The sequence below is a fragment of the Anolis carolinensis genome, chromosome 4, assembly GCF_035594765.1.
Source record: "Anolis carolinensis isolate JA03-04 chromosome 4, rAnoCar3.1.pri, whole genome shotgun sequence".
Lineage (NCBI taxonomy): Eukaryota > Metazoa > Chordata > Lepidosauria > Squamata > Dactyloidae > Anolis > Anolis carolinensis.
In genome coordinates, this window is record NC_085844.1 from 224,099,916 (window position 1) to 224,121,674 (window position 21,759).

General features: G+C 39.8%; 2 protein-coding genes across 6 annotated transcripts in view; one reads left to right on the forward strand and one right to left on the reverse strand.

Annotated features, from left to right (window-relative positions):
* Nucleotides 1-7,730, forward strand: part of plcg1 (phospholipase C gamma 1) — a 90,967-nt gene extending 83,237 nt beyond the window's left edge. For all 3 annotated transcript variants that reach the window (XM_008117586.3, XM_003225294.4, XM_008117585.3), the window contains exons 28-32: nt 1,212-1,326; nt 2,708-2,869; nt 3,328-3,416; nt 4,049-4,236; nt 6,245-7,730. In XM_008117586.3, the coding sequence (XP_008115793.1) occupies nt 1,212-1,326; nt 2,708-2,869; nt 3,328-3,416; nt 4,049-4,236; nt 6,245-6,287 (597 nt within the window). In that variant the 3' untranslated portion in view covers nt 6,288-7,730. The remainder of the gene's footprint in view (nt 1-1,211; nt 1,327-2,707; nt 2,870-3,327; nt 3,417-4,048; nt 4,237-6,244) is intronic.
* Nucleotides 7,731-10,479: 2,749 nt separating this feature from the next.
* zhx3 (zinc fingers and homeoboxes 3) overlaps nt 10,480-21,759 on the reverse strand; it is a 61,461-nt gene continuing 50,181 nt past the window's right edge. For all 3 annotated transcript variants that reach the window (XM_008117590.3, XM_016996191.2, XM_062978862.1), the window contains 2 exons: nt 18,153-21,068; nt 10,480-17,369 (listed from right to left, as the gene is read on the reverse strand). In XM_008117590.3, the coding sequence (XP_008115797.1) occupies nt 17,359-17,369; nt 18,153-20,925 (2,784 nt within the window). In that variant the 5' untranslated portion in view covers nt 20,926-21,068 and the 3' untranslated portion in view covers nt 10,480-17,358. The remainder of the gene's footprint in view (nt 17,370-18,152; nt 21,069-21,759) is intronic.

Consider the following 21,759-nt stretch of genomic DNA (forward strand, 5'->3'; position numbering starts at 1 on the left):
CTTTGCATACCTACGCAGGTAAGTTTCACAGTGTTTACTATAGCTGGCTCCTAGGTGAGTGGATATAGGCTTTCTACCCAAGTGTACTTTTGGACACCATAATAGCCTAGAACAACAATCCAATGTGACCATGGTACCCTTCTTGCAATAATCAATAGACTTGTAAATTAGGGCTAGTTATCTGAACTGAGAACAGTTTATCGAGAACAGACACTTGTGTCTCTGCTATGGCCAGGCGATATGTTCTGTTTAGCCAGGAACATCACTTGTGGGCTGATTTGCTATGTCTGGATAAGAACTTACTAGAACAGTGGTTCTCAACCTGTGGTCCCTAGATGTTTTTGGCCTACAACTCCGAGAAATCCCAGCCAGTTTATCAGCCTTTAGGATTTCTGGGAGTTGGAGGCTAAAAACATCTGGGGACCCCAGGTTGAGAACCACTGTACTAGAACATTTGAATGTGAAAAAAGGCTTTAGGAATCAAAGGAATAGTCTGACAGGAGCTTCTTTGTGAAGAATGTAAACATCCCTGATGAATTCCTCTATCATGTAGCTGGGAATAACCTTCTGTTTTAGGCCTTGGAGCTGCTATTAGACAATGTACGCTGTGCTAAAGCTTATGAAACCATCTTATAGATTTTCATATGAATATTATAGAGTACTAAAGTTGTGTTTTCACATAAATTGCAGCATGTTGAATAGTTCTTCCTGAAGAATGGTACATTTTGGGACCAATTTTTAAGTACACTTCTAGAGATGGAAGCCAGTCGGCACTTCAACTGAGCCAGACTCTATCTGAAATATTTATTTGGTTAATTAATATTCCATCTTTCTCCCAATATGAGAAAGTTGAATGAGAGAAGACATCCACTGAGATTATTGTGAGGAAACAATTCACTGAGGGAGCAATTTGGCAAAATATACTCTTCTGCCACCCACTGAGAAATTTCTCATTTTGATTTTTGTGCTGTACTTGGCTGAGTTCTAAACCACTGTAAGTTGCAAAACCAGGAAGCAAAGGACAGAGTGATTTGTTGTGCCTCTCCTAGTACCTATAAGTTAGCCCATAACTCATGAATATAAAATAGAAATGAATTCTAGGCAGGGGCAACTTTGGCAGTAGATGAAGGGGGATCAAACGGCTTTGCATATCTATTTAGCAGAGGATGTAGCAATGGTGCAATTTTGTCTCTTTTGCTTGCCTTTTGTAGGTCCTCGGGGCTCGGCATCTGCCCAAAAATGGAAGAGGAATTGTTTGTCCATTTGTAGAGGTTGAGATTGCTGGAACAGAGTATGATAACGCAAAGCAGAAGACTGAGATGGTGGGTGAGTACCTTGATCTATTATCCAGAATTTGGATGGGATGCAAAATGTGGCATTGTCATTTGTATCTTTCAGCTAAGGAAGGACACAGTAAAACATTTGTACCCAAACACATACACAGACAAATACATTTTATAAACTAATCTTTTTTTCATCTGATGGGTAGGTATTGATCATTACTCATTTCAACTCGGCCTCTGCTACTTTTCTCAGGTATTCAGATGTGCATGTGTGAAGATAATGTTTGCAAATGTACCTTGTATCCTTGGCCAGCTAACCTCAAATGTACAGTGGAATCTTTGAAGTGGAGGAAGCGTTTCCTGTTCACAGAATTAATACAAGCAATTCTAGGTAGAAAGAGAGACTACTTTCTGCTTTGAAGTTATGTGTGGCAGCGGCAGGGATACGAATTATGAATTGTTTGAACATGTATTTGGAGTACTAAGATGGCTAGAATTGAAACAGAGATATAAAATTAGTTAGTTGCTATCCTTTTTTGTGACAAACAATTGATTAAATTTAATGCAGACAGGGGTTACAATGAGATTGTGTATAAATAGCTTCCAGAACATAAAGTATCTTCCATGTAGTAGAAAAAGTAGTTAGATTTTTACGTCAGTCATCGTAATAACCTTTTGCACATATTGCAGCCTCTCCCCATTCAATTAGGATATATATCTACTTGGCTTATATATGTTCACTTCATCTTATGTTGGGAAACCTGTTCCTCACTTGCCCTCAGATTGTGAACGCCGTGTCATGTAGTTTTCTATGTTAGCATACATTTGCATCTCCTCCCAAAATCCCCCAGCCAACCTGTTGCTGTTTGGAAGATCTTAGCATCTACAGTTCCCCCTCCCCAAAAGAAGAAAGGGGAAGAGGAGGAGTTGGGAGGAGTAAGAAAGAAAACCCAGCTTTGGTTGTAGTAGTCTTCACTAACTTTCCAACCCGAGCCTTCACTGATTAAACCCTACTTGTCAAAAAGTGACTGGAGAAATGTTTCATCTCATGTAAAGTTTTTGTAAGGAAAAAAAATACTTTGGCTTGAAGCTGAATAGACCTATATAATCAAGCCACCTTGCTTCCAATCCTCACCCCATCAATACTAAGAGTTGGAATCTTTAAATCTGGAATGTTAGTAGTGTCTTTTTAAGCATTAAACGGAAGAGGAGGATTGTGACAAGCTTGGCATACTGGAAAAGATTGTTCTAAAAGTCCGTTTTCAAAGTATTGTTCTATAACAAATTGCAAACAAAAGCATCCAGAGGCATCCTAGGTCTTTACTTTGACTTGACTTTGACTTAAACTTGCTGCTGTTTGAATTATCAACTGCTCTGTCTTATATTAAAAATGCAAACCAAATAATTATTCTTGTTTAATATAGTGGATAATGGCCTGAACCCTGCCTGGCCCCAGAAATCGTTTCAGTTCCATATTCACAACCCAGAATTTGCCTTTTTGCGCTTCGTGGTATATGAAGAAGATATGTTCAGTGACCAGAATTTCTTAGCTCAGGCTACATTCCTGGTTAAAGGCCTAAAGACAGGTATGTATGGGACAGACCCTTCCTCTTCCTTCTTCCCTGATCATTACACTGCAACAAGTGTTCCCTGTTTAGTAAGAAACAAAAACATATTGACAGAATGCTAGGTCAAGTAAGGACATGGCAACTTAATGAGCCAACCCCCCCCTGCTTTTGAAATCTTTTTAAAATTCATAGAATTGTAGACTTAAGAGGGGCCACAAGATTAACCTAGTACAACTTTATACCAATTTAGTAATGAACCACTGAAGCAATCCCTGAAAGATGGGCACCCAAGCTCTGTTTAAAACCTCCACTTACCACCTTCCAGTGTTATGCTTTTCATTATTGGACAGCTGTTGCTATCAGGAACTTCTTCCTAATGTTTAGTCAGAATCTCCTTGGCTTCACTCATTTGCGTCATTTCCTCTGAATAGCATGTTTTTTCATGTGCTTTGGGAACTCTGTTTGGTTTCTTTTAGGATACCGTTCTGTGCCTTTGAAGAACAATTACAGTGAGGACCTGGAGCTGGCTTCTTTGCTGGTTAAAATTGATATAATCCCTGGAAAAGTAAGTCTGATATCCTTGACAACTGTCTTGTCATAATTCCAAGATCAGGAAGAATCTGTGTTGAATAAAATGGGATTGGGAGGGGGGGGGCAGTCTATCATGATCTTTGTAAAATTGTGTGAATCAGTTTGAAATTGACAATTGAAGGTTGTAATTGTAAAAACTTGAATGCACTCTTTTATGGTGTGAGGCTGTCTTTTAGAATTTTGTAAAATTAAATAATTGGAGGGTGGCATGAGCAATGTCAGCAGTCCTCAATAAGAGGAGGTTAAGTCAGATCAGCAGTTCTTAACCTTCTTTAAAAAAACATGAACCCTATTGAAATAATTTTTGTTGCTGTAGACCATCAAAACCTAACTCAATATTTAAAATCTAATTTGCATCAAATGTGAATCTGTAAAATGTCCTTCCCTTACATGTTCACTGTGTATGTTACTTTGGCATGCAAGACATGATACCTTGTAAGGACTTCTCATAATCTCTGTTAATAAAAAGATAATAGTAACAAATGTAATTTGCTGACGTCATGTGAGGTTGACATTTTTTGCTGCCTGAGGTAGCTGCTTCACTCTGGCTATTGTCAGGAAATATCCTTGGCTTAAAGAAAAACAATTCTGTTTTAAATCCTGAAGCTGGAGAATGGTGACGTTAGCCCCTTTGGGGCTTCAGCTTTCCGAGAGAGGTCCATGGATTCTCCAGGTCAGCTCATGGCCGGACGAGGCAGAGAAGGCTCCTTTGAGACCCGATATCAGCAGCCATTTGAAGACTTTCGATTATCCCAGGAGCAGTTAGCAGACCACTTTGACAATCGAGACAGAAGGTAAATCTTATAAGATTTTGGTGATCCAAGTACTCCAGGTCACAAATCAATATTGTACGAATAAGTACAGTATTAGAATATTTTTTTCCATTCCAATCCTTTTGGAATACAGGCCATAGGTAATATCTATATCTTGAGCTAAATATGTTGCACTAGAATATTTGGAAGGAGTCTGATAAACTTATCTAGACAGCCAGAATAGATTTTCTTATTCTGTTTTGGGGGACAGTTAATTTCACTAAAGCAACAACATTTGGTAGAGTGCTTACTCTTCCATTCTTCTTCCTCAAAAAGCTGGCCAACCTTGTCAGAATGAGGAATAAGACCCCACCCCCATTTTGAGGCCCCTGGAGACTTAATGGTAAATGTTTAGTGAACTGTTGTAAACACTTCTGTGTCCATAGAATAAACTATATATATATTGAGGGAGAGTTCACTGTTAAGAGATATGCACAACTCAGAAGGCAGGAACAGCAGCAACTACCTTATTTTCCTAAAATACTTTAGAGCTCCTTACATCCTTTGAAGCCTGCAGAGCACCAGTTGGCAGATGATGGGAACACAATGCTTCATTCAGTTGTAGGCTTTGAGTGAAGCAGACTCTTATGGTGAATGGGTTTTGAGGAGCTTTGCCCTCTTCTGTCAGTAAAGATAACAAAGCCAACATAGTGACATGATATCATAAAGAAAGCAACGGTATCAAAAGAACAAATCAAATCTTAAAGAGGGAAGACAACCCACTGCTGTATTGTACATCTTATAGCATTTTCTCCTCCCACTGAAGTCCACAGATGAAAAGACAATTTTTTTTGTGAAAGCTTGTGTGTGACCGTGGCAATTATAGGCTGAGATCCTACATTGACCTGGTTGAACATAATGCCCCAGCAGTTTACTTACACCCCATTTAGCACAACAATAATTTCCACACCAGAGCACACCCCCAGAGCCAATTAATGACCATGTGTATGACCAGCCAAAGTTTTGGAGCCAGGAGAAGAGAAAAAAACCCCATCCAATATCATTCCAATACTCCATTTATATTCTGTGCAGATTAGACATATTGTCCCTTCTCCTAGTTACAGAATAATAGATGAATACTACTTCGGTGTCCTGTGTTTTCCTCTAATTATCTAGGGGAATACATTAGCATGGAGAAGGTTAGTTGCATAGTAGGGGAAGACATTGTGCAAGGACATACCTGAATACCTTCATGCACAACAACCTAAAAAGCACATGCACAATCACAATAGGATATATTGCCGACATATATCACAAACAGAACACATGATCTTCATGGTGGACGTGCAATTTGCAGACTGACTGCAGATTGGCATAGCATAAAATTAGTCCATAACACTATGTAACACAATTTTTGCTCCTGGGTTATAAATGTCATTTCCTAATTGGTTGTATCATAAAAACATGGGGAAAGTTTATTAAACTGCAAAAACATTTGTTTTTGTGGGACATCCTGAAGCACATTTTGCTATTGCTTTTCAATGAATATCTCGTAGAATCTCAACCAATTCAACATAATTTGTGCCAGCCACAAAAACGAAGTTTCTGCAGTATAACCACTACTTTCAAAGGAAGTAACGCACAATTAAACAGGAAACAACATTTTCAAACCAGGAACAGATTTTTTTTCAAATTTTGCTACATAGTGGATAGTGTTGAACTTGGGATTTGAATCCTAGTTTTTCTATCCCAATTTTGTCACAAAGGATAGAAGCATCTGCTATGGGCTGGCCTTTCTCATCCTTATTTCTCAGCTAATCTAGCCAACAAACTTGCCAAGAATCCAATAGAGCAGATTTTGAGTTCTCAAAATACAAGGGTTTGGCATTGGTGATTATTATGCTTCTTGAAGAGAAGAAAATCAGCGCAGATTCCTGCTCTGTAGTTGTGGAACGAATTCTCCAAGCACAGTTCCAACTGTAACTTGGCATTTTTTACTTTGTGGGACCGCTAGTTTCTTTCCAACCTGCTTTTTTATGATTCCCTGCAGGGCACTGCGAAAGACCCGGGTGAATGGAGATAACCGCCTCTAGCCCGCCGTTGCCTGCTGTAAAGCACCCTCCAGTGCTTGTGATTCTCATGGATTGCTGTGAACTGGTTTCTATGGAAACGTCACTGCTTTGGCCTACTTTCAGGCAGCTTTTCCAGTTTTTCTTCTGAAGGCTGTTGGAGTGGAGAAATTTTTAAAAGAATCAAACTCCCAAACAGTGGTTTTATTGTCTGGATCATGACCTGCGAGAGAAATTTTGGAAAAAGACACAAGAAAAAAAGACTCTCCACACTAGACCAGAAACAAAGTGTGTTGAATGTGTGTTATGTCTTGTCAATATCTGAGGTTAGAAACAAATGCCTGTCATTAACTCCTTTCTTCCCCACGACTGTAGTTACTGAGAGGATATAATACCTCAGAGCTGCCTTGCAAAGCAGCTTACCTTCACTCAGCTAAGAGGACCTGAATTTTTTAAATTGTTATATTTGTTATTGTTGTTATTATTAAACCCCTTCATCAGAACTTTGGCACAGAAAGTGAGAAGATTGTTCTTTTAGTATTAGAGCACAAGCTTGGTGAAACTTGCCAGGCCTGGTCACTGTGGCCATCTCAAGCTATGCAAGGCCCTCAAGTCTGCCTTCACAAAACAAAAAATGTCAGTATTAAGTCGAGTTGTGGAGTCCCTTGTTCTTTTATCCTTGGAGAAGGAGCTTGCCTTGTTCAAAAGTACCGTCAAGCCACCTCCTTCCTTTTAGCAAAACCTTTCTTGGCAAAATTATATGAATCCTTTCCTCCACTGTACAGAAATGATGACTGAGATATTAAATGGATGGAGCGGGGAGAGGACTACCTGAGCCAAAGCCAGCTCTGCCTGAGGTAGAGCTCTTGCCACTGAAATCATAATTTTCTCTTTATTATTGAATTTCATCACGGTAATGTTGGGGTATGTGCAGGACAGGAACAGCTTTTGAGGCCAGTATTCCTCAAGAGAGAACCTTTTCTAGCACAGGCTATAATTTCCACGCTGTAAAAACTAAGAAGGCTCTGAGATTTCACTCATGCACTTCTTGTTTTGTGGAAGGAGACTTCTACTTGTGGTCAAACAGTATCCCCTTCTCTGAAGAAGCTTCTTGCCCATGTTTGTGTGGTCAGGGCACTGGTAGAAAGGTGTCAACCCACAGTCGTGTCATGTCTTGTTGCCACAGCAAGAGTGGAAGTTGTGTGCTGCTGTCCTTTGCCTGCCAAAGAATGGACACCATTCCATCAACTGGACTATTGAAAACTTCTATTTCAGTTACCAGGCAGAAGGAGAAGCAATTATGTTCCAGCCTCCAAAGGCAAGCTTCAATGTATGTGACAGTATTTACTATATATTGTTTGACTCTTAAGAGGAGCTTAGTCTTGGCCTAACCCCAGCAGCTGTATGGATTGTGTTCAGTTGGCTGGGAATGCAACATACTGCACAATAAAGTCCTCATTTTTAGGAGGTCCTGTCCTGTGTTTTGTTGGGAGTGGGTTGGGGCAGAAGAGGCGGAGGGAAGCCCTAGAGGCCGATTGTGTACGTTTATTGGGATGAAGATGTAGAAACTTCCTGTCAGAAAATAAAGTTTGATATGCTGTAGGTCTGGGGTGGACAGATGTAGTTCTATGGAAGTTTTTGGAATCTAGCTGTCATAATACTAATAATAATAACTACTTTATTTTTATATCCCGCCTCCATCTCCCTGAAGGGACTCGGGGCAGCTTACATGGGGCCAAGCCCAGGTAATTACAATCATTGAAACAATAAAAACAGGTCACAAAATACAGTTAAACACATTTAACATTAAAAACAGTAATATCAACTGCCATAATCTAAAAACCAAAGCAAAAATTGTAAAAACAAACTGGGCCAGTGTGCGGAGTGTATAATGTAAACAAGAGAATGCAATGGGAAGCCAAGGTGCTACAAATTGATAGGAGATTTGGGATGAGGTAGACGTTAAGATTGTGTCTTAACTGTTGGGATAAGATAAAGTGCATCGTATACTCCGCTGGATTGGCCACGTTGTCCGAATGCCCGATCACCATCTCCTAAAGCAGCTACTCTACTCCCAACTCAAGAACGGGAAACGTAATGTTGGTGGGCAGGAAAAGAGATTTAAAGATGGGCTTAAAGCCAACCTTAAAAACTGTGGCATAGACACAGAGAACTGGGAAGCCCTGGCCCTTGAGCACTCTAATTGGAGGTCAGCTGTGACCAGCAGTGCTGCGGAATTTGAAGAGGCACAAATGGAGAGCTTAAGGAAGAAACGTGCCAAGAGGAAGGCCCGTCAAGCCAACCCTGACCGGGACCGCCTTCCACCTGGAAACCAATGTTCTCACTGCGGGAGAATATGTGGGTCAAGAGTAGGTCTCTTCAGCCATCTACGGATCCATCCCCAAGACAACAGAAATGGAGGACCATCATCCTCGAACTACGAGGGATCGCCTAAGAAGAAGTAAGAAGAAAGTGCATCGAATATGTAATGGTCACTTAGACAAGAACCTGACAGTACTCTGCTGCCTAAACCTGGCTCATGGGATTTGTAGGCAAGAAAAAATGGGAGGAGTACCATTTCCCACCCCTGTTCTAAATCCCAACCACATCACTTCTCAATGAGCACAATAAAAATTGGAACTATGTGCATCATCACAATGTACAGGGCTTATTACTAACCTGTTTATTTTAGGCAGGAAAGTGGGCAGGATAATTGCATCATTGTATGTATGGAATGAAACCAATTTGTTTTTTTAATTAAAAAGAATTAGGTTGAGAAGTGGGTTGCAAATTAGTCAATTTAGCCAGATGCCACTTTTGTTTCCTTTGAGCCAATGCGGTTAATGCTGCTGTTGAGATCACAAAACTTGTTCCATACTGTATTTATTTCTCTACAGTTAAACATCAGATAAGATTGGTTGAAATGCAAGAGGAAGTGGGACTAGTTTGCTTTGGTCAATTTTGAATTTAAAATTACTCACGGTTTCTTGCTAAGCCAGGAAGCAACACAGACAGTTTTGTTGTGTGACTACACAGTAAAATTGTTATGTGTTGTGCAGATAGCCACAGCCATTCCAGGCAGTCATCAATTTCATACATTTCAGGAAACCATCCATTTCCTCTAGTCTTCATTATAATTTGGGCTGATACATATTGTTTAGGCTCTTGGGGTCTTTGCCCATTGCAGTAATCCATTTCATACACAGCCAACTTAGATTTACAGACTTAGTTGACGGTTTGAGTATCTGTCTGGATCAGTAGTGCGAGACGACTTTAATCTGCCAGGATAAACTTATTTTTTTAGTAGAACCTCAAGAGCCATCAACTGGAACATGCCAAAAAAATATATGCACATAGAATTAAGGGCTAACATCCGCATTGTAATTACAGATTTATAACTAAATTCCAAGGAGCTGCTCTAAGTGATGGTCTATTTTGCTAGTGATGGGTACAGCTGAATGACATTCTGAGCCCAGGAATTCAAAGTACAAGAAGTGAATGCAGTTTATAGTCTTTCCACACACAATAATCCACTCTTTAAAAAAGACCAATTCCTGCCCTAACTAAGCTTTCTTTGTTCATTATGGTAGTATAATGAGGATTAAGAAGGGAATTGTTTGTTTCTGCAAGCCCATAGATCAAGAATGGTCAATCCAGATTTGGCAGTGGGAGACCATGACTCCTACAGGAGTCCTACAGAAGATATGATAGCTATGTTTAAATATTTGAAAGCATGTCATAATGACGAGGGAACAGGCTTGTTTTCCGTGGCCCTAGAGACTACGACTCGGAGCAATGGGTTCAAATTTCAGGAACGCAGATTCTACCTAAACATAGGAAGAACTTCCTGACCACAAGAGTTGTTCAACAGTGGAATTCTTTGCCTCGGTGTGGTGGAAGCTCTTTCTTTGTAACAGAGGATGAATGGCCATCTGTCCAGGGTGCTTTGATTATACAGGGGGTTGATGACGGGGGTTGAACTAGATGGCCCATGTGGTCTCTTCCAACTTTCTGATTCTATGATCTCATAATCAGAACTTGGACTCTTGACTTCTGTGGACAATATGCCATTATGCACTCTTCAGATGCAGCCAAATACAATGGCAATTTTGTGGGTGTCTGTTCTTTTTCAGATAATGCAGTTCCATTATTTAGGTTCTAATATCACACTCCTCCCCCCCATCAATCCCACAAAAGATTAACATACTGACCAATGTTCTGTTGTTTTTTCATCGTTTATTTAGGAACAAACTGAAACGGTCTCATTTCATAAAACTGTACAAGCAAGCTCTTCCCATCCTCACAGCCACATATACAAGATGAAGGGAAACTTGCAGTTCACTTCGTAGAAGTGGCATCACTGCTGGGGGGGAAAAGCAAGTGCTATCATACTAGGCAGGCACCAGTTGTCTCCAGCTGAAGGGAGAAACTGGCATGTACCCCACACTGACAGCTCCCGCCTTTTCCTTTTCTAAAAGTTTTACCAAAAGTACAAAAAGAATCTGATCCCAACCATCCTGGTAGTTTGTAACTTACCCTATCAAGAAAAAGAAAGGTACAAAACTAGAATGCTACCTTATCGGGCTTGGTGTACTTGCCCACTGCTACCCTTCTAAAAAAAAAAGGTCCATTTGCTGTTACGCTACAACGAAATTGAGGCAAAATCAATGATCTATAGTACAATGAAGAGGCTATTTACAACAGCTTTGGGAAAATTAAAAGAGCTCACAAGACAATTTTATACAGGGTGAAAGAAAAGCAGAAAAAAACCTTTATACATCCATCATTCAAGAATTTTGAAGATAGCATCAAAGAGAAAAAAATGAAAGCATTTGTAACTAAACTTCTTGTTTATCCAAGATACAAATGATCTCTCAAGAAAATGTGGTTTTTAAAAAATAAAGCCTGTAGAATCTCAAAGTTTAACTTAACAAGTGCAACAAATTGCTCTGGTACAGACGGCAGGCTTGAGGAAAGCTCTGCTATCATTTCCAAAGCCTTACAGCTGCTTATTTGAGAGGAATGTGCCCTTCCTGTTCACCAGCATAAGCAGGATAAGGCCTCTTTGCCACTGCAAACAATGACACAAATGAGAAGGTGATATCTAGGAGAGGCTATGAAGTCCCTATGGCTTCAATTAACAGCTAAGAGGCCTTATAAGTAAGGGTAGCAATAACCCAACTCTTTAGATGTTGGACTGCAGTTCCCAGAATTACAACTGCTTATGCTGGCTATGGTTTCTGGCATTGGGGTCTCTTATACTGTTAGTAAACATAGCAGATGAACTTTGATATGTGGCTACAGAAATCAGACTTGTAACTGAGTTGCACAGAAAAAACTGCCTTCTAACAGGCCAAGTATTTGCCCAGCTGTGATGGGTTTCTGCTATTTCTCCAGGGTTTTGTTTTGAATGCCAGCTACTTGGGCCTTTTCATGGAGATGGTGGTGATTTAACCTGGAGCCATTCATATGCAAAGGAGCTGTCCACTATGTTATGGTTGGTTGCCCACACTGATCTCATCAGTTCAATAGAGACTGTGCAAGAAAATTCTCAGCAGCTTGTGAGGGCAGGATCCATTTGCAAAGGAATAAAGAGATTCCTTTCCTAGCAGTGTTGATTCAGTCAGGGAGTCCTAGACCCACCATCCCCATTATTAAGAGTTTTACAATGTGTGGTTTCCATTCTGAAGGGTGTTTAATTGGCTCTCATCTTTTTAAAAAAACAAAACAAGATTAGCTGGGAAATAGAAACAGATGAAACTTAACATTTCAAGTACAACTAATAAATACCACATGAAGACGCTGTGTGCTAGCAGCTGAACACACTCCAAATTCCACTTCTGAACTAAATAACATTTTGCATTCTAGTTCAGAATCCCCCATCTTCATATACTTTATTTGCAGTTAGTCTATTTATTTAGAAAAGAGAAGCACTTTAGAAGAGGTTAACATTTCAAATTTTGACACAACTCAAGCTTTGTATGTATGTGTATGATGTGCTTTGCACCAACAACTCCAAATACAAAAACAGCCCTTGATGGTACTTGCTATAAAGCTGTGCCACTACATTAAAATGTATTTGATCAGACAGCCATATGGAGTGTCACTGCAAAGCCAAAGTTGCCTCTGAGCACTCCCTAATCACCTAGCTTCGGGAATGCTCTGCAGGCCAGTAAGTAAGCCCTTCTTTACACACACACACGTTTGAACTAACTGTACTAATCCTCTGGACGACCAACTAGCCCCGCGTCTCAACTGGTACGTAATTTCAACTATTTTATATCAATTTATAATCAATAGAGTGCTGGCTGTCGTGAATCAAGGCTAGTGTGATGCACATGCTGTTTTCACCAACATGGTACCCTCAAGATGTGTTCGCCTGAAACTCCCATGAGCCCAAATCAGCACAGTAAGTGGTTCATCACTATGGGAATTGCAGGGTGAGACTTTTGGAAGACACTATGATGGGGAAGCTGGTGTAGCGGATGGAATGCCGACATTGGATTTAGGAGGCAGATTCCGAATCAAGCTCATCGGTCAGAAGTGTGAACCAAACAATGTTGTTGCCATAGAAATGAGAGGATGACAACCTATATAAACCACTCCAATTCCTGGAAGGACGATCGGTACAAATGTAATTGTGCACCTTTGAGTTCTTAGTGACGGCAACTATATGGTTAAGCTAAAATGGGGTTTTACTTGGCATTATTTATTCAAAGGAAATACTTAGACTAGGGGAGTATAACTTCCCTACAGTTACCCAGAGAGTTTTGGTGGCCAAATGGGGATTCAAACCCCAATCTCCTGGTATCCAAGCCCAACCGTCAAACTACTACACTATGCTGGCTTCCCTGCAAATGTAACACCGGCTTATACATATACAAACATACTGAAAACATAGAAATGCAAGCTTGCAATTCTTACTCTAGTATTTTCCCTCCTATCCTGAAATATGGGGAGAGGCACAGAATGCAGTTTGAAGAATCGGATAAATATTTCAAGAATCTTAAAAAACATTTAGCAGCCTATAAATAAAATACTCTTGATGCCCCAGTAAACCTTTCCCTAAGTGCTTTGTCTATCCACCTGCAGAGCCTAAAACTAATCAAGAAGTTGTATTTCAAGCCAGTTCCAATATCCTGACAAGATGTTTTACCTCTGATTCTCAAAAAAGTATTAATTTTTCCAGCTTTAATGTAGAGTGCAAAGAGAAATTAAGGTTGATTTGATTTAGCACCACATATCGAGGCAATGACACCATTAACCTTAAGGGAATAGGGAAGCATAACTTGACTCTCCAAACAAGGGCTGACTAGATTTGTTAAGCTACTTAAAACTAGGAAGCTGCTTTAGACAACCAGTGAACATCTAGTATTTTCTGTGCTATGGTGACTTGGCAGTTCTATAGGATCTAAGGCAAAATAATTTTCCTATCTTGAGATGCAAATACTGAACCTTTTACATGCCAAATATGAGTCGCTGCCACTGAGCAAGTCCACTCCTCAATTCAAAGCTTGGTTTTCTTATTCGACCTGTGCAAAATTGTGGTAATGCTTCCTGTGACAATGAATGCTTCTGTGAAACCACCGCAATGAAAAATGATCAATATCTTTCCTTCAGTTGCATATTTGAGATGTCATTTTGTTTCAAAAGCTGTGCAATTTGCTAGACAGGATAATGCCTGCTTTAAACAAAAAGTTTATGTCACATTCAAAGTCTAATTAAAGTACTATAAACATTTAAATTGGGTACAGGAAGTGAGGCAATGCATGCACTGTTACAGACCTATGACTAGAACTGCAAGTCCTCAAATGCATTTAACTGCAATGAGGATAAAGCTTCTGAAAATTTAAATTCCTGATCAGCTCAAGGGAAATCTCTTTACTTCCACTGTGGCTTTTGCACAAAACAAGATCCTTCCTTCCTAGAAGTGAAGGGAGAATACTTGGGATGGGGGAAGACTATACACATGCAAGTGTATCCCCAATGAAATTGATATGCCCCAAAGTCGTTGGTTCAGAACAGATGCAGCAGCAGTCGATAGAATTTAGGCATTCAATTAACTTAACATAATTTGAACACCCTGCCAAATGTCTTGGTGTCTACACTTCCTTAAAAGCAGAATTAATATATGGTGTTTAGAAAACAGAGCTATTCTGCCTATTTAAGCCTATTATCTATTTTATCATGATTCAATATATCTTCTCTTGGTGCTATATATCTCCAAATTCAGACTCTAGCACATCAGTCTGTGTTCTCTTCCTTCTCAGTTGAGATAGGATTAAACTGCCCTGCCAAGTCAAGGCTTGCAATCCATCTACCCAATTTAAAACTTAAATCTCCTCCTAAACTCGATTACTCTGATCTCAAACATGATTACATGTAATTTTAACAGGTTGTATGGCATTTTTAAGACTAACACAATTATAATAACACAAGCTTTCATGGGAGGTATAATACATTTCCTCAGGTGCCTGGTATGTCACAGGACTCAGTCATTTCCCTCCAACAAACTAACCTTTTGAAAATTGCAGGAATTGAACCTTGAGTGGGCCTTACTTTCTGACTAAGGATGTTAAGGATTTAAGTAATTAATTCATATTGCTATCCTAGGCTAAACCTCAAGATAGCCATTTCAAATTTGCTGACAGTCTTCTTAAGCATACATAAGAAACATATTTTCTTCAAAGAGATGAAAAGGTTTCAATTATAAACTAATCCATGAAGGTATAACATAGGTGCTATGCCTAAAATATCTTTTAATGTTGTACTGTAGATGTATATACAGTAGAATCTCACTTACCCAACATAAACGGGCTGGCAGAATGTTGGATAAGCAAAAATGTTGGATAATGAGAAGGGTTTAAGGAACAGCTTATTAAACGTCAAATTACATTATGATTTTACGAAGCACCAAAACATCATGTTTTATAACAAGTCTGCCACTTGTTTGGGAGTATGGTTGCACTTGTGGTGTTGTTGGGCATGTTGGCCCGCTGTGCATTGCTGCTTAGAGAAACAGTTGTGGATTCGGGCGGGAGGCAGACTGCGTTGAATAATACAGAACATTGGATAAACGAAGGTTGAATAAACAAGACTCTACTGTCTTTAAAGCAAAACCTGTATGCATGTAAATATGTAAAACAACAATGGCATAGCTTATGAAGGATGGCTCTTGCAGCAATTCCATTGATGTGATGGAAGCCACTCTTTTTGTAGAATTCTCACTTCTCATCCATCTCAACAGAAATAGTCCCACAAATTCCTGGGGCTGGACCTCACATGACTTACCCACATTTATTCTCTGAGGCATGGCTGTTAAATGAATTCAATAATCTTTGAGTTGAACCTCCTAACATTAACAGTCATTGGGTCACAGCATAGTACACGATAGGCAGAACTTGAGGTGGAAGTTACTTTATTTGCACTGCATCTCCCAGAAAAAATCCCCAGTAAGTATTGTCAATTGTTGGACAGTTCTGGAATAATAGTCCAAAAAGATAACTTTCCCAAGCAATAATAATTTGCAAGGCTTTACTGATTTCTGTTTGTAGCAGCAATCTCAAGAGAGATCTTGCCTGGCAAGTATTTCCAAAAGAGCAGGTCACAAGCACCTTCCGTTGCTGGAATATCTCTCTCAATCTGAAGAGCAGTTTCAAATGTTTAAAGCTGTGCAAGCCAGACAGGATTTTTTCCCATTTAAGTGCAAACAACTCACACTGTGAAGCTCATGGGTCTCTTCTGAGAAAAGACCCACAAACTGCAGGTGCCACATTCATATTTGTGGATTTATATTATACACAACCTTGAAAATAAGGGACTTGAGAAGAAAGCCCAGAAAACTGTAGGGTTAATTTAGATGGAAACTAGCATGTCTTTCAGTTTTTCAACAAGGGGTTATAAAAACCACCTTTATGGAAAAAAAATAGGATAATAACTGTAAGCATGAGCACAAAAGGCGGGCTGGTATTTAGCTCCATCTTTGGAACAGATCCTGCAGTATGTTCAAAGAAAAAGACAGAATCCTGAAGCTCGATCAGTAAAATGGTTGCTTACTGCCAAAATTGAACCATTTAAGTATATATTTTCCATTTGCTATGATGGGATTAAAGTATCCGTGAAATGTCTTTCCAATGACAATTTGATCAAATTTTCTATTTATCCCATAATACAAATAACAGAATTGTTTTGAGCAGTGACTTACAATGTAACCACCACCACACCAACGCCCATGTCTTGGCGATTAACACATATTTTTGAAGTAGGAAAGTCTCACAGTATCATAATCTAAATTAAAAAAATGAATAATAGGACATCTTTGGGGTTTTCCTCCCAGATTTCTGTCCCAGCAGCAATTACACAGCAAACTAAAGCCCAATGAAGGACAGCTGCTCATATTCTTTCCTGGCTTTGTGCAAGAAATGAAATATTGCTCATCAGACCTATCTCTCACAATTTATCCTATACTCATCTATATCCCACTTCTCCATGTACCAGTAGTGCATGCCAACAGTGTGTATTCAGAAATAACTCCCACCGCATTCAATAATACATACCCCCAGGCATGTCGGACATATTGCAAATTAGATTCAAGTGCAAGGAAGTAGACATATAGCAGCTGAGCCTTTAGAGAACAAACAAGGAAAGATTTCAAAATATATTGTGCCAATGATAGTCCATTTCTATGAAACAAAAATGTTTTGAAACAATGCCCAGTGTTCATGATCCTACCAGCAGGCTGATTGGCAATATGAAGAAGCTGATTCCATATGCATACAAAACTTGAAATAAAATTTCCAATGGGAAACAAAATGGAGAGGCACAGTCTAGAGAAGAGAAGAAATATTTCCTACACTAGGCCTCACTCTTGCCCCCTGTGCTAGGTTTGGAAACAGACCACTCCCAAATTCTTCCTTCTTGCCTGATCTCTTCCCTTCCACCACTAATTCCCCATGTGCTTTACGAAAAGATGCTCTTGGCATAATATGGCAGTGTTTCCTCGTGACCTTCAGTGGAGGTACAGGCCAAGTTCCACAGCTGCGGAGTTCTTCACAAAGTTAACAACAGATCCTTCAAGGGAGGCAGTGCTGCTGGTTCATTCTGTTTCTGAAAGCAACAGACATGAACATCACAATATGTTTTACAGTCCTAGAAGAATTGTCCAGCAAAAAGGCCAAGAGAGAGCTGAACAAACAAAGTCACCATGACCTCAGCTACTCTCAGATGGAGGCGGGAGCTTATGAAGAAGAGTTTAAAATATGTGCCTGACAACAGGCAAGTTATTAAGATGTTACATTAACTATTTCCATGAAGTTTTCAATTCAATCTCCTTAATATTTACCGACTTTTAAGATGGAATATAGACATATATAACTGGATCTGCTCATATTTATTCTTCCTTACTTTTTGTTTTCCACAGCTGAATAATTTTATTATGATTCTATTATGACTCTATAAGATGCTGGTACACACTGTTTGTCATCTAGGAGCAAACAGCCTTTGGACAGAACCTTAACTGAGTTTATATATCCCTCCCATCTTAAAACCCCCCAACCCTTATTAACTATAACATCGTAATGCTAAGCTATTAAATAATAATGACTGTAAAATGCAAATATAGATGTATATAAAATATTAAAAAATAATTTCAGGTATTTCAGTAACTCCAAAAAGTCTATACAATAATAAACCTCAATGGATTACGAAGAGAAAAAAAACATAATAAAGTAATTGGATTCAATATATACCTTCTGCTAGCATTAAAACTGTTTTGCAGAAAACTTCCTTGCCTGATTTGGGTTAAAGATTCCTCCTCCCCAAAATAGAACCACATTTGTCCCCTTCAGAAAGGCTAGCTGAACCAGTTGTAAAAGATATGAAATTACTTACCCAAATGAACTGCTGATTGATGACTATCTGTATCACCAAGCTCTGAGCTGCCTTCTTGACCTCCAGGCTCCCAGGATTCACTGTTCTCAGAAACTTCCGAAAAGGTATCAAATGTCCCTTTTTGAATGCTGGCTGGTTCACCAGTGCTTGAGGACTGATCTTCACTGCCTGGATCTGAAGTTGCCTTGTTTTCTTCATCAAGCCTTTCAGCAAACCACAGCTTGACCTGATCACTGGTCATCTGAGTTCTCTCACATAGACCAGGGAGATCATCCTCATAAAGCACCTTGTTCTTTTGGAAATAATCCTGAAGGATCTCCCTGCCAGTCTCACTGGAGGTTGCTAAGCCTTTCGGGAAGATACCCTGCTTGTAGTTCTCATACCACCTCAAATTTCCATTTTTTAAGCCATAGCGACTATCCCCAAACCAGCGAATCACCTCAGCCCTTGGAAGACCTGTCTGAGAACATATTTGGTCATATTGTGCATAGGTAGGTCTCTGTGTCTGCAGAAAGAGCTGTTTAAGCAAATGTCTCTGCTCAGCAGTCTTTTTAAAGCTTAACTTGGGTTTTTGGGGAGCGGGTAGCTTGCTAGGAGAGCTGTCAACAGGAACATCTGTATTCAAACCTGGCCGTTCAGTTTTGCCATTTGACTCAGTCACCTTAAAGTTCTTAAGGTTAATTTTTATAGGGCTCACTTTGCGTTCACCTGGCACTTGAGAGCTGCTGGCTACATCTAAGGCGCCATTTTCGCTTAAAGCCCTCAAGTCATCTGATGAGTCTTCTTCTTCCACAGAATCATCTTCACAATCATTATCTTCTCCCTGCTCAGTTTTTTTGATTGCTTGTTTTTTCCGTCGCTCTGAGAACCAGCTGTCAATTTCTCTCCTTGTCATCTTGGTCTCACTCCTCAAACGGTCTACTTCCTCTTCAGGAGGAAAGTGATTCTCTGCAAAGCTGCTCTCTAAAGCTCGGAGCTGTTCAGGAGCCCTTTCCTTATATTTTGTAATGGAGAAGTCAGGAGTTTGATGCCATGACTGTCGACGGGTTGGAGGATGAACAACTGGTGTTCCTGTTGATGTAGACATTAGCTCTGTGGTTGTTCTGGGAGAAGATGTGAAGGTAATTTCAGGTACTGAATCTATGATTATTGTATTTTCTCCAACATGCATAACCTTGCCGCCTCTTATATTTCTACAATGGTATCTCCTATCGCTAAACCATTTCCGGACATGCCTTGTAGTAAGACCCGTGAGTTTTGATAGCCTCTCAACTTCAGAATGGCCAGGAAACTGGTTTTTATAGAAACTGTCTTTTAGTGTAGTTAGCTGTTCATAAGATTTCTTATTTTTATACGCATAAGGATCAAAGATTGATGGTGAAGATATACTTGGGCAAGCACTGACTACTTTCACTGCTGATGCAGTACTAGAAACTGACACAGCAGTTGGTAGCTTAGCTGTCTGTGTCCTTGGGATGGATGTTGCTGCTATTGCAATAGATGAGGTTGATCCTTGAAATCCATTAGTTATTACTGGTTGGGTGACAAGCATACTGCTTGCTCCTTCAGGTTTTCCAACTGAATGGCCAGGTAAACTGGCTTGAATAAGATGCTGAATGCTACTAGGACTTGCAACTAGAGGTGTATTCAAGACTGTAATGGTGGACTGGGGCACTGACTGAATCACAGTGTTAAACATTTTCTTCCGTGCATCTTCTATTTCCTCAGGTGACCAACTGATACCCTGTTTCAATCTCTGAGCTGTAAACCAAATCTTCAGCTGTTCTTCTGGATACTTAGTCACAACAGTCAAATAACACAGTTCTGCTTTAGTAGGATAAGGAAATTTATGGAAAGAGTTTTTCAGAAAACTATTAGAATCCATTGCTGCATTGTATGTTGGGATACTACTCAGAGGAATCATTACTTTGGGAAGTGATTTTGATGTGGGGAGCTGCTGATGAACTGGTGGTTGCTGCGGGAGTTGCACAAACTGTGTAATACCTGCCTGCAAAACAGGGACATTTCCCATTACTGAACCATTGACAACATGTGTTGATTTGATGGGACTAGTTGTTGACTGACTGACAGGTACAGATTCATTGTTGGATGGCTGTTCACTGCTTTTTGTTTCCAGATCCTTGGCTGGTTTAGTAGACAGATTCTCTTTCAGCATATGGATTTTTTTAACTTCTGGTTTTGTTTTCATTATCTTCATAATGGGCGTTTTGGTAATGATAATTTCAGCTTGACTGTCTTGACCATCCTCAGGAAGATCCCCTAGAGAGTTTTGAGAACTGCTGGTGATGCTGACAACTCCAGTGGTTTGCTCCACAATTGTCTGATCGCCTTGCTTTACAACATTCCAGATTAAGCTGGTTTCGCCTGCATGATGCTCTGCGTTGTGGCAAGAAAGCTCTTTGTGGGTCTTTACGAGGAAACTGCACTGCACACACACAAAGGAAGGGTCTTTACTAAAGTCTATGTGCTCAGAATCAAGGTGACTAAGAAACTGGTTGACATCTTGAGAACCAAAACTACAATACATACATCTGTATGTATCATCTTCTAGAATACTATTATGTCCGTTAGACAATGTCCCACTATTGTGATTGCTGTTAACAACATGGTCACTAACAGGCACAGTGGCAATAGCAACAGACTGTTGGGTTTCTTCATGACCAGTTTCAACAGATGTTGATTCTGATTCCTGCAGGGCCAAAGTTTTTGACGGTATCATACAAGGTGTTGTGGATTTCCTTTTGCTAGCCATTATTGTGAGCACATAAGATGATCTAGGCTTATGACACAAATTACTTTTTAAGAATGCTTTGCAGACCAAATTCCACCAAATCCATGATGCTCAGAAAAATGTGTGTCAAGAATTGGGACAACCTCTTAAGTTTGCCATTGAACCTGAGGAGACAAAATGACAACATATTAGCGAAGTATTATGTATTTCATGTACAGAAGCACAGTCACATGCCCTCTATTGCTCAGTTACAACTTACACATGTTTGGCAGCCTTCATTGTGAGAATCTGTGTTGTGTAGCACAGAAGATGCACTTATAGTCATCAAGCATTGTTATATGGTTCAGCAGTGCCTCAGACCTGGAGATTCGAGTTGAAGCTTACAGCTGAACCCTACACTACCTCATAAAATTATGGAAATTACAGAAAAGGCTATGAGCAAAATTACCTGAAAACTCATTGTGCCATCAAGTGTTTGTCAAGGACAAAGTCTAACAATTCAGAGACAAACACAACTGCAGAAACTGGTGGACCAGGGAGAAGATATGCACCAGGTTTTGTAAAGAACATAGATGCACATAACAATAATAATAATAATATATTTAAAGTCTGCCTTATCTCCCCGAGGAGACTCATAGGATGGGGCGGGACATTTGTTTTGCTTATCCAGGCTGCTGAAATTCCATATTGGGGTAAAGAAGATGTAAACTTCCAGGTCTTTTTGGACTACAAGTCGGATTATCCCTGAGCATTAATCTAATGAGGATGGCTTATACCACAACACATGTGCAAGGCAGCTGATTGCAGAAGATGGTTCTATTCCAATTGATGAAGGTCTCAAAAGTTTTCAAAGAT